Source organism: Phycodurus eques, chromosome 10 (assembly GCF_024500275.1).
Source record: "Phycodurus eques isolate BA_2022a chromosome 10, UOR_Pequ_1.1, whole genome shotgun sequence".
Classification (NCBI taxonomy): domain Eukaryota; kingdom Metazoa; phylum Chordata; class Actinopteri; order Syngnathiformes; family Syngnathidae; genus Phycodurus; species Phycodurus eques.
The window spans coordinates 23,510,084-23,523,801 of record NC_084534.1 but is presented as its reverse complement, the minus strand read 5'-3'; the positions used below and the strand labels follow the sequence as shown (position 1 = coordinate 23,523,801).

The 13,718-nt window shown below is 42.5% G+C and overlaps 1 protein-coding gene across 3 annotated transcripts in view; it reads right to left on the bottom strand.

Annotated features, from left to right (window-relative positions):
* The window catches only part of sema3fa (sema domain, immunoglobulin domain (Ig), short basic domain, secreted, (semaphorin) 3Fa), a 60,138-nt gene that overhangs the window by 27,172 nt on the left and 19,248 nt on the right, over positions 1–13,718 (bottom strand). For 2 of the 3 annotated variants that reach the window (XM_061687668.1, XM_061687669.1), the window contains exons 3-4: positions 638–798; positions 448–510 (exon numbers count right to left, since the gene is read on the bottom strand). In XM_061687668.1, coding sequence (XP_061543652.1) covers positions 448–510; positions 638–798 — 224 coding nt within the window. Of the gene's footprint in view, positions 1–447; positions 511–637; positions 799–864; positions 935–13,718 lie in introns of those variants that run through there. The other variant, XM_061687670.1, reaches the window with a different exon arrangement.

Genomic DNA, 13,718 nt, shown 5'->3' with positions numbered 1-13,718 from the left:
CAAGTGTCAAACTAAATATCATGCAGTCAAGCGGGGTACATACCATGATACTTGTTCGCCTGTTCAATATTTACGATGGCAAATCCTTGTGTGTGCAGTCAAAACCGAATTGAGCCAAGCCACGGACTTCGTGATCGTGACGTGAAGTGGAATGAGAGTCAAAAATTTTAATCGAGGCAACTGGACTCTTCTTGGTTGTAGAAGACATTTCATCTTTACATTTTTTTTCAGCAGTTAGCCCAAGTTCAAAGCCTTGTACACACATACCGATAAAAAGGCCAGATTATCAGATGTCTCTAGAGGACTATTCTGACTATCCTGACTAATTATGATCAACCCTGCTTAATCTACAAGAACAGGTTATGATGTTAAAAATCAGCATGTGTATACCCCACTCTAGTCCGTGGTGATTTTTTTTTTTTCCTGTTGTGCGTTTGTAACACTCACATTGGTGTCTTTTCCAGACAGGACACATTCAGACTTCCTCTGAGGGGCAACGGGCCAGTGGATCTTAAAAAAAACAAACAAAAAAAAAAACAAACAAAACAAAAAAAACACATCAATAAGCTGAGATGTAGAACTTTAGCCGAACCCCCTGCACCTCTGGAATTCTGTGCCATCGCATGACAATCCTTACAATGAGTGGCTCCTTGTTTATGTCGTGCAGATCCAGAGACAGGATATAATCTTTGCTGCCCACATACATGCGGTCGTGGTCCTCGTCCATGCGAAGAATTCGATAGTCGCTCGAGTTCAGCAAGAAGGAGAAGTGGTGAGCAGTGCCGGTCGACTTTAACTCTGTCAGAGAGAGAAAAAAGGAAAATAAATGGTTTTGTCCAAGGCTGCGGTGGTAGAAAAACATACCGTAAAATTGGGAAACACAAATCACAGACGCGGTCACATGGGATGGTGTGCAGGCTGCTCCATGGTGGCGCCAAATTCTGGATTTATCCTCTCATTTGGAAGGGCCGTAAGGTTATCTTTACCACTCCAAACCACCCACATATACAAAGACACATATAATGATGCCACGTGGGCATATACAGTAGTAATGAGGCAGAGAACCCTCAGAGGCCCCAAAGTTATTTTACACAATACGGTCCTTATTTTAGAACAACTATGCAACGACATGCTGCTCTTTTGGTAAATATAAAACAAAACTGCATATTTAAACTCAGTGCAGTGCACACACCCTAAATGACCTCAACAAAATCTTGTCTAATGTATTGGACATACATACACTCACTATTTAATACTGTATGTGCACCTGCACAATAATCACATAATATTTTCTAATGTATTCCACATACAGTAGGTCCTCTTCCTCTCAGCCATTTTGGAAATGACGTCGATTTTGGATGCCCTTCAGAAGCAGAGAGCTGTGATTGAATTTGTTGCCTTGGAAGGGCAACTACCACTAAACATTTACAAAAGGTTGACAAAATTTGTATGGGGTTATGGTCTTGATGGTGATGTCATCAATAGGGACTCTACGATCTCTGATCAGTGCCTCAACACAAGCACTATTCCCAGGATTAATCGCTGAAGATGGTCTGCCGCTCCTTTGTTAGTCATGGAAGACACTCAAAGCAAGCTCTTGTTCTTCACCTTTGATCCTGGACACCCACTTTTTGACTGTGCAGTAGCCGATTGCAGCTTCCTTGTTGAAGACGTTTTGCAGATGTTTGCTTCCTCTTTCTTGATGTACCGCACTGGAGATTCATTCAACATTTTGAAAATGTTAGGTGTGTCCTTAGGTGTGAATATGAGTGTGAATAGTTGTTTGCCTATATGTCCTCTGCCATTGACTGGGGGCAAGTCCGGGGTGTACCCTGCCACTCACCCAAGTCAGCTGGGATAGACTCCAGTTTACCCAGGACCCTAATGAGGACAAGCGCTCTAGAAAATGAATGGACGGATGTTTACATTCCAACCCAATGCCACTTCTCTTTATTTGACAGGAGCTCTGAGGGGGCGGAATTGAAACCCAACATTAATCACCGCTGTATAAGTCAAAACAACTCATAATGACCATCCATTTATTCCTCTTCTGTTTTCTTTTACACCAGATCAGTCCTTGGTGAACAGTGACAGCAATCTCAGGTTGCTGTGAGTTAACATTACAAAAGCCAGATAGGACGTGAGATCCTGGCTTTCATCTGCTTCGTTTCACACCGGTTGTAGAATGGGGGGAGTAAGTAAGTCTTCATCTTCTGCAGCAAATTCTCCAGCCGCGGAGACCCGCTCGCTCCCTTACGTCTCTAATCATATCACGTTTAACCTTGCAACATCCGGTCCTCCTTGGCAGGTGGGAGGCTTTCAGGGAATAATTGCGTGGTGGAAGGAAGACAACCCAGTGTCCGCCCAGTACCTCCCAATCTCTTACTCCTATTCAAGTGTTCTTGGGAACGGAAACCTCCACAAAGCCGAGCATATATTTGCAGAGAAAACCAGAGGACCTGCTCGTGTTCCCGTTCAGTGAGAGCAGACAAACACCCCCTGCTGTTCTCTGGCTCGCTCATGAGGAATAGGATACACAAGATTAAACCCACTCTCCTTGACCGGGAGATGCCAGAACATCTGCCTGCTTTACTTGGAATAAAAAGTCATACATGGTATGCAAAAGGACATGTTCAAATATTAAGTCCAGTGCCAGAAGGCCCTCAGGCTTCTCAGCTGCCGGTGGGAGTTCTTTCAGGAGGTAAAACAATATATGTCACTGGATGCTGGCTAAAAGAGAAGCAATCTGTCACATGCCATGACACCTCAAACTGATCACATCTGCACACAGCAGGAGTGTCAATGGGAACGGACTGGTGCGAAATGGTGAAAGGGATCCCGTGAAGGGGTCGCAAGAGGTTTATCTCAGCTGACTTTGAACCTGTGGGTGCTTCACCAACATCTGTTTAGTACCTAATGTTCCAGCTGGATCGTTTTCTCACAATAACGAGGAGAGTTTTCCTCAAAGTTGTCTTGGATGGGTTGATTTTGGTCTGCACCCAAGTTCAATTGCTTGTGTTAATAGCTGACCAAAGGACTAGAGGCTGGATTTACACTGCTGGTCCATATGGCCAATTCCAATTTAATACCTGTAATTGACACCCAGCCAAAATATAGCCATAATCTCTTACGAATGACACAAGATGGTGCCAAAATGCTACTTTTCTATTAGACACGGCTTTGATGCATCAAATAGAAGCTTCTCCCCTCACTTCAACATACAGGCCTAATTCTAACCTGAAGCTGTCCGATTCCATGACACTTATCCGAATTTTGCCACTCGAGAGGAAAGAAATAAAAAACGTGACTTGAAGCACGCAGTGTGAATCCATTTCAAATGTAAAGAACCCTCACTGTGAGAGGGAGAACATACTGACACCGCCTTCCTCCACCAGTAATTCATCCTGAAAAACTGCAGTCATGAAACACGCTGTTAGCTTCTAATTTATCGTCATTTAAACAATGGCATACTTTTTTCCAAATAAATCTGTCAGAGTTTCGGCATCAATTGCAATCTGCAAATTATATACAGTATAATTGGAGTATGGACAGCATCTGTTTTCCTGACCAAAAGTCCCTCTAGCGTATTGCGTTAATGATGTTTTGCCGTGTGTGTATGAAATCATACAAAAAGCAATAAAGGACATCACACGCTCATGGAGGTCTGCACATTTCTGATACCTTAATGTGTAGTAAAGAAGCAAGACTGCCTGGGGTGTGAAGAAAAAAGTCTAAACACGTCCTGCATGTTTGCACATGTTCGCAAGCCTCATTTTACCACCCGTCTTCATTTGCACTCATGAACTTTATAAAACCGCAATATACTGTTGATGTCTATAATGTCTGGCAAAGGCAAATGAACAATAATGTGCCATGCAGGGCACCTAATAATCCCATTTATAGGTGAGATCTCCTTGTCTCACAACAAAGCCTGCAGAAGGATTCATTGCATCATTAGATGGAATACAATGACTCAATGAAAAGACATTTATGTCGCCATTGGAATTGGTGAAACTGCAACGCTCGCATCCAAGAAACACGTAATGCTTTCGCAAAGTGGCGCTGCCTTAACACAAATACTGCCTGTAGCGTGGTGAGATAACAACAGCGGTATGACAACAGCTTTCCGCCTTTATCCGTGTACATTTTTACCACACATCTATCAATGCTTGCATTCAAAGTGCCTGGAAAATGTTACAAAAACACAATACGGCTTTGATACTGTGTTAAAAAGCTCAATTCAAAACCCACTGGTAAATTCAACAATGACAGTGTGTGTCTATGAAAACCACGGGGTCTGTTGCATATTATTGTTTCTCCAAAGCAGCGAGGAGTTTGTAATTATTACCAGACAAACTAAAGCCAAAGGCACTTTTTTTCCCGTGTTGTTTGTCTTCTATTTCATGCCCTTGGTGAATATAATTTGTGTTTGATAGAACCCAATGTGTTCCCCATTACTCTCTTACAATGCAAAGACCTGTGGTGTGGTCCACCTGCTGGATGTGGTCACCCCCCCTCTGGTAAAAATAATGTTTTTTCTAGCTAAAAGACATATTAGTGGTTGAGGAAAGTTGCAGCTCCTCTACATTCTAAGCGCTTCTTGTCATGCCGCTAACAGCCTCCCAAATCAAGTCTCTGCTGAAAGATGAAAGAGGATTTGGGTGCGGGGGGCAGAAAAATCCGACATACTTGCCCAGGCATCTGCGGCATGTTGCTTGAGTTCTCGTTCTCTTGATCTCAGGGCGTGGCCCCACCGTGCTACGGCTTGTCTGCAGCCATGCGTGCACAAATGAAAGAAGCCCCCGACTTAGGAAGCTGTCCTAATACACAGCCTATACCAATAATGACTTTTAAAATATGAGAAAACCCACACACGACGAGTAGAAAAATCTGCATGTGTTCTTACTGCTCTTGTAGTGTGTAACGAAATCGAGATGACCAACATAGCACACCACACACATCACAATTTTTGCTGTAGTCCTGAGACTAATGGAAAATACCAAGATGAAGAAATAGTAATTGGAGAAGGAATCAAAAAAGCAAAAATAAACAAAATAATTGTATATATTCTGTTCAATTATTATTTTTACATGTCCTCTTTAACGATTCTGTATGTTTCACTTTTTTTAATTGAACTAACCAACCTTTTTGGGGGCGGCACGGTGGCCGACTGGTTAGAGCGTCAGCCTCACAGTTCTGAGGACCCGGGTTCAACCCCCGGCCAGGCCTGCGTGGAGTTTGCATGTTCTCCCCGTGCCTGCGTGGGTTTTCTCCGGGCACTGCGGTTTCCTCCCACATCCCAAAAACATGCACGGTAGGTTAAGTGACAACTCTACATTGCCCATAGGTGTGAATGTGAGTGCGAATGGTTGTTCGTTTGTATGTGCCCTGCGATTGGATGGCAACCAGTTCGGGGTGCCCGACGATAGCTGGGATAGGCTCCAGCACGCCCGTGACCCTCATTTCTTTTAAAAATGTATTTTATTAAATAATTTGTTCATTCATTCAAACTTAATTCATTTTCATTGAATGAATTTATTAAATAAAAATAGTCGACATATTTTACATATATTTTCAATGAGTGACCTGGACGCTCTGTCCATTTTGAAAATAGTATGTGGCCCTTGAGCACAAAACTTAATTTCCATGTAGGCTGTGAACGCTCGTTTGTCTCTGTGACCTGCGATTGGCTGGTGCCCAGTCCAGGGTGGACCCCGCCTCTCGCCCAGAGTCATCTGGGATAGGCGCCATCTCACCCGTGACCCAAATGAAAGCAATATATAGAAAATGGAGGGACGAGTGCTTTGTGCATTCAAGGCCTGAGGTCCTTTTAGCGTTTTGAGAGTTGACTTTGGCTATCAGCGAGGCCAGCCTGGGCTTTGTGTCAGCCTCGTAATCGCTCGCCCGCCACCCTGGTCGGGGTCGGCACTATTGACTCAGAACACACGTCGCGGGAGCTGATTGCCGCTTACCTGCGCCTGTCAAGCAGAAATAATTGCAAGCCGATTACACCTTATCTCTGCGTTTCCGGATGCTGTCGCTCAGATGCTCTTCACGCTCGTCTACCACTGATATACTGTGTGTGTGTGCGTGCATGTGTGTGCGTGCGTGCGCACAAAGAAATAGAGTTCTCTGATCCCCACATCAAATTACAGACACCTGCCTGCCTGACTGCTTGCACGGCTGGAGAGCAGAAGAAACATTGATTCAAGGAGTGACATGACTTCCTGAGCAAAAAAGAAAAAAAAAAGAGAGAAGAGATTATAAAAAATCTATATCTGCAGTTTCAGATGACAGGAAAGGTTAATTAAAAGCTCAAAGGACTGCGGGAGGATCTTACGCATGCTTCAGGTGGAGGAGAGGTCACCAAGTTTTGCTATGCCTTGGTATCAGATCAAAAACTACAGTATTCATTATGTCTATAAAAGTGGATATGAAGGGATTCAGAAATGACGAAGTGCATTGTGTTAAAAAAAAAAGACTTTAAGGGTGACATATTAGAGAAAATCGACTTTTTAATGGCTTTTCTACAAATAGACTTGGTCTCTGGCGTGCCTCACGGCTAATCATGGGCGAAAACCAATTCCAATTTCCAAAAATGTGTCTGTGCGCGAGACATTGGTAATTTTGCCAAATGTGTTTCTCCGCATGTTTTTGGGGTGTGTGTGTGTGTGTGTGTGTGTGTGTGTGTGTATGTATATATATATATATATATTATATATATATATATATATATATTATATATATATATATATATATTATATATATATATATATATATATATATATATATATATATATATATGTGAGAGAAACATTTTGAGGCCATAAACGTCCTGTCATGACTGTCATACACTAAGAATCCCCATCATATCATACCATCTTGCCAAATACCAATGCACGATGAGCAAGAACTTAATGCGCTTCCCTCAACACCACTGCAAATGACAGCTGCCTGTGAAAGGTTAGAGTGCACAAGGGTTCCGGCCTCGGCCTCTGACACACTTGGGCATAATCTGGATTATCTCCGGGTCAGGAGAAAGTAGGGTGGTCATGATCATACCAGAGATGGAGGTGCACTTATACAAATTCACCATCAAACTGTATAGATTATTTTTGCACGTTGTATTTGTTAGTGCATTTTCTTGTTGTCAATTACAAAGATTTCAAGATGTGTTGTATAGTTGGTTTGTCATGGCGGCTGTGACAAAACAGGTCGAAGGGGATTACGGAGAAGGGTGGAACAATGAGAGCGAGCTGGTTTGAAAGAGTGAAAATCCTCCTCTCCCGGGAAAAACCCCTGACCTTGCGCTCAGGACAAATACTCTTCGTCTCTGTCAGCTGTGCTAACACACACACAGATACATAATGCTCCCTCTCATTTCGTATTTATGGATTACTCACAATCCCCTTTTCCACAGAACCTGATGAAGTTAGTCCCAAGCAGAGCAAAGATGTCAATAAATCAATCTCTCATTCATTTGGAGCCTATTGTCCATCAAGTTCACGGCTGGTGTTGCTAGCTGGCGGCAAATGAGATGGGGTGGGGGCAATTAAGAGGTAAATTTAGTGAGACCATTAGACCCAAGTGTTGACTCAAGGACCCCAAGGGACGACAGCCACCACAACCCACTCTTCATCCACAAAACTCCCTGTGGTCATTTTTCATCCGCAAAACACAAATAGTTTAGAGATGGGAGGGAGAAGTCATACTACCAACTTTAAGGACTTCCATTCGTCAAAAGAGGTCGTAGAGAGCTCGGGGAAACTTTAGAGTCTAAACCCCTCTGGTCAGAGCAAGAAGCAGGGAGCCCCTTAACTGCTGCAGGAGGAGGGGAAACGTATTCTAATCATGACATGACGGTCTGGAAAAATAACAATACTGTGTGCCAAGATACACAAAAACACTGATTGCGATCACAGCTGCCAGTTTGAAGGATGAAAGAAAATAGTTTTTTTTTGGGAAAAGAAGGTACTTTTAAACTTATACAGACAGCAGCAAGTGGCATAGTAGTAGTGGTGCTGTGGTGTTCCACAAAATTCCCTTATCAGCCCCCTGCACTTTTACAATAGTCGAGGCAATTCCAGGATGTGTGATGTGTGATCGAGGCAATTCCAGGAGTGCTCTTAAGGAAATTGTTAATTATCTAATCTATGGTCTATCAATCTATTTTCTAAGCGATTGCCCTAATTTAGTTTGGGGATGAGCTGGAGCTTGTTGGCTGGAGACCAGTCAATAACAGGGCACATATACACAATCGACCTTTCACACTCACATTCACACCTATGGACAAGATAAGAGTCTTTGATGAACCTAACATGCACTTTTTTTTAATGTGGGAGGAAGCCAGAATACCCGCAGAAAACCCATGCAAACTCCAGACAGGAAGGCCGAAGATGACATTAGAACTGCAAACTTCATAATTATGAGGCAGGCGTGCTAACCATTCATGATTATCACAGTATACAAATGCAATTACCTTTTACAGATTTTCACTGTACAGGGTATATGTAGTCAAGTTGCTCTGAATTAGTACAGGTTGTTAAAAAACAACAACAATATCTGTGTTATTAATTACATTAATCCAGAATCTCTACCATGTGTCATTATTAACACATTTGCTTACAGTGGGTCTTTGGTTTACGATTGCCCTGACACATGCCGTTTTGAGGGTACAAAGTAGAAAGCACGCTCAATAAGTGATGTACTTATTGTTTATTGTTTTATATTTACGGCCAGAAAGTGTTTTTCATATATTTACTGTAATTCTGAGGACCCCCTGTACCAAATATATGTCATAACATGTCATTGCACAATTCAATAAACCATTTTATGGGGTGATTTTACATTAAATGTGCCAAACAGAGATGTTAAATTCTTTCTTTATTTAAAAAAAATTATATCTGTATGAGTGATAAGGGGGGAAAAGAAATATCTGAACATCATTCATCTTTTTTCTATCCTGCATCAGACTTGCTCAGAGCATTTCCGCCAGGCTTGCATACCATCTTTGAAAATGTTATTGCAAAATAAATGCAAAAAAAATAAATAAATACAAATTTGTTGTCTTCACTCTACCCTCTGTATGCATGTTTTGATTTATTACCTTGGGCTTCCTCTCCCCTTTGGCTTGCCTGATTTTATCATTTACAGCCCGTCTGCATACCAGCGCGGTGAGATAACACACCTTTCTGTCGGTTCCTTCAGTCTTTTCTTTCACGCCCAGCATGCCACAGGTGGGAAAAGCAGGGGGCGGGCGGCGTGCAAGCAAGATGTACGCACTGATGATGCATTTAACTCTTTGTGACTTGTACTTCAACCCGTTGTTTTCAATTTACTCCAAGGTGTCGAGAGGGGAATTTATAATGGTGGCAAACGGTTAATTTGAGCATCCAAATGCCTATTTCCAAATAATTTGTGAAATAAGGTTTGTATTAACCAAAACTGATGATTGATTCGGAGGAAATATACATCACGGCTGTCATTTCGAGAGTTTAAAACCTTTCAAGAAAAGAATGATGACTAATTTGCCATTTTTGTAGATAATTGAGCTCAAACAAAATGACAGAGTTTGGTGGGATTAACAACTTCGGCCAAGAGCCTCATTGACATGAACTGACTCATGAGTTACATCTTTGTAAAAAGCCAACAGACAAGGCCTGGCAAAAGACACACAAGTAATAAATACTACAAATAAACCAATAAGTGGTTCAGCGAGACTCATTAGTTCACCCCTACAAAGATGAATTCTTCATCAATTCCAAATGTGTGGGAAGAATTTGGGGAAGGCCCTTTTCTGTTCCAGCATGACAAATATGCTTGTGTGAGTTTGGTTTGGAAGAATTTTAAGAAAAACCCCATCGAACCACCCTTATGTTCTTCTGGGGCCAAATTTCACTTCCTGAAGGTGGAATAAGCGATACTTTACTCCCTGTTCTGTAAATGGTGATTCATAAAAATGATACAATTACAAAATACTCCATACAGATCATTTCCCGTACTAACAGTGAGTGATGCAGTGTGCAATGACTAACTCTTGTGTCCACACACATACAGTACACATGCTTTTGTTAGTTAACCCGGAGACACATGAGAGGAGGACATGTACAAAAAAAGGCCAAGTTGGACTTCTTTTAGGATTGTTCCTTTGGATTTTAAAAAGAAGAAATTTGTATATAAATAGTTGGGTCTCTGGAGTGTCTGTCCACTCACCAAGTGTGAAATTAAACAACCAATTGAATCTTTTGTATCTGCATCATATATACAAAATAATTTATATATATAAATTGTATAATTTTCCAAACCGGCAGCATGCTGTAAGAGTGGTTGGCACATCTGTCACACAGGTTTGAGGTGAGGTTGATTGTCTATACGTGCCCTGTGATTGGCTGGTGACCATACCAGGGTGTACTCCGCCTCTTGCCCAAAGTCAGTTGGGATAGGCTCCAGCTCACCCTTGACCCTAATGAGGATTAGCGATATAGAAAACGGTTGAATGGATTTTCTGAACCAGACCCAAGCGATCATAGTGTATGCGCTTAATTAATTCGGTCGGTGGCTATTGTTGAATGCTGCACACGGCTCAGCTTGTATCCTTTAATACGCTCAATCCTGTATTTGGTGTCAAGCCCAAAGGTCACCTAGAGGTCTTTTGAGTGCTCATAAGCCCATCCTCGGTCCCAAATGGCCAGCTAATAGAGCACATAGGTCGCTGGCATCTGTGAAGTTATCCTACCATCGGCCACTAATGGGTCACTGGCAGAAGTCCATCTGCCCCTGCACGGTCAACATAATACCGCACTGTCTATCACTGCACACGCCCACTTGACCCCACAGTGGAGGCAAACAAAAGAGAGGTCAGCCCAACAACAGACCAGGTATGTGCCCTAATTCCATATGACAACTGCATAACGCTCAAGAATTAGGTGGCTGGGTGTCAGGCAGCGCGGCGTGGTGCTAGCATCCCAGTCGGGGTCCGCGGGGAGGAGCTGCTCATTTCATTTTTTTATTTTTTTTTGCCTTTTTGTTCGATTTACTGCTATGTGGACGCTGAGCAACAAAAGACAAAATCAAGCAGAACAACCTTTCAGAACCAAGGGGGTGTAGTCAATAGTCACACAGTTTAAGGTTTCACATTTAGTTTAGTGTCATCAGCAGGGTGCAACAGAGATACAGAAAGACTGGAAGAGTCACAGAAAGGCATAGAAGTGGACATTCTCAGAAATTAACACCGGTTGTGAATTTTTTCGTTCAGCTTGTTAGAGAACAGCAAGTTATGCAAAGAGTACTGAAACATTGAAGAGTTGCACAAGTGCATTCAAAAGTTTGGAGAGGGTAAAATTAGTTCAACTAGTAAAGGTTATTGTGCATTGTAGGCTCATACTGAATTTTCACCAGAAAGATCTCCTTAACTTTTGGACCAGGCCAACCCCTCCTGACGTGGATGAATTTTTTGGCCTTTTTTTGTGTGTTTGACTCAAAACTAAAATTGAACCTCAAAACTGAAAGTTGAGGATTGTCAAAACGTGGCCCCCGCTGGAGAATACGATCAAGCATAACAACCATCTCTTTATCCATTCCATTAGCGTCCAACTGGGGACCAGTGAACCCGCAGATCAATGTGGCCCTGGATGGTTCTCCAAGCAACGCTGGCCTTTCTACGGCCTGTTATAAAATGTGCAACCACAATCCGGGACAGAACAAATAAATTAACCCACGAAATTTTCGATCAACTCAGGAGTGTCCGCTCAAACAAAAACACACAGATCTTAACTCCCCGGGAGAAGCCCAGGAATAATATTATGGTTTCTGTTTAAGGCCTTGGTGAGAGCAGCGGTTCATGTGCGTGCGTGTGTGTGTGTGTTCTGTACCATGTATTGGACTAGACTCCAACATACACATACCAACAATCAGGTCAAGTATTAGCACTTTTTGTCCTCCCTTGCAATAAAAGGCCTGACTGTTGGATTTCTCTGTTAAGGGTGATTGTAATGCCTGATCTGCTTGGAAAACAGTTGGTGCCACCAATTGTGAATGTTAAATCTGTTCAATATTTATCAATGCAAATCCTTATTTGTTTGCTTATCACCAAGTTTGGTCAAGCCAGTGACTTCGCAATTGTGAGGTGAAACGTAACGATATCCAACCAAGAAGCGACCTAAAGCTTGCGATATTGTCAGACACAAACAGAGCAGAAATTTGCTGTGCTGAGTGTTTGTATAACGTGTCTAATAATAAGTCATTCACCACCATCAAAATGACAAGGACGTGACCAGATAAACTATGAGTTCTTCTTCAACCTTCTTCTATTTCTTTTTCTACTACTCCTTTTTCTTCTTTTTTATTAGATGCCCAGTAGCACCATCCTGCCTCTAACAGGTAAGTTTTGGTACTACGATAGATATCATTATATGTATAATGTGTCGTGTTGGTCATTTTAAGTACACCACACATTTCCTCATGCGGGGTCTCTCACAGTTTAAAAATAGCTTTAACTGTTTAAATTTGCAAAGTGTGTCGCGTACTTTAGTCTCAATCCTTGACCAAAACCAAGCGGCGTCTCTCAGTTGGCCTGTCGTCCGGTAATTCTTCTCAGAACATTTCAGAGACTTACAATTACAATTACAATGGCAGACAAAAGGAGTTACCATCATCAGTCGTTTTTTGACTGCCATTGTTTTTAATCCCATTTATCCAAACAGCATGACTGAAGCCCTTAAAATAGCCTCAAACTACCATTGGAAAAAAAAAAAAAAAAAGCATGCGCAAAGCGATTCGAAGCATTCCAATGGACCACAATGTGAATTCTCAACATTGGATGGTAGAAACAGAGCATCGTGCTATGGCGCATTAAATACATCTGTCAACGTGGGGGGGGGGGGGGGGGGGGGTTGGCGAAGACATCCATCATTTATTTACTGGAGAGTGTCTGATGATGGAGTTGACGATAGTAGGAATAGTGGGAGGTGGAGTGAGGGCAGACGCGGCCAGGGGGAAGGGTGACGGCATTGGAATGACATTACCCATTCGTTGGGAGGTAGTTTGGGATGCGCCAGAATTAGGTAGGAAAGGGCTACTAAGTATGGCCATGGTAACAGATTGTTGATTAATTGCATCTTGAAGCAATTGGAGTAAAAATGGATTGCACTTGGCTACAACCAGCAGAGCCACTGATTGCAGCTGAAAGAAGGACACAAAGCACGTCATGTTGAAATAATCGTTTAAAAAACAACAGCTTTCGACTACACTAAGATCCAGCATCTTCTTATGGCAAACATGCTGTGCTGAAAGGGGTTTATAATTGTCACTGCGGTGGGTTAGTGGTTAGCTGGTTTGACCAACTGTCCAGAGGTTCAGTGTTCGAATCTAGTTCGTATCGTTCACTGAAGACTACTTTTTCTGTAGAGGTGAAGGTAAATGTTTGTGCTCCGTGATCGACTGACTGCCGAACAGCCCAGGGTGTAAGTCATCTGGGATAGCCTCCAGCTCACAGCCACCCTGATGACACTGTAGAAAATGTATAACTGGGCATGCACTGTGATTGATTGGCTACCAGTCCCGGGTGGGCGCTGCTTATCTAACCACAAGTCAGATGGGATAGGTTCCAGCTCACCCACAATCACGGGAAAAGGGAAATGACATCGCAAAGGGTCTTGTGAGATCAGCATTGGACTAGCAAGTATTCACCCTATGTAGAATTAGACAAGATGATCTTCTAC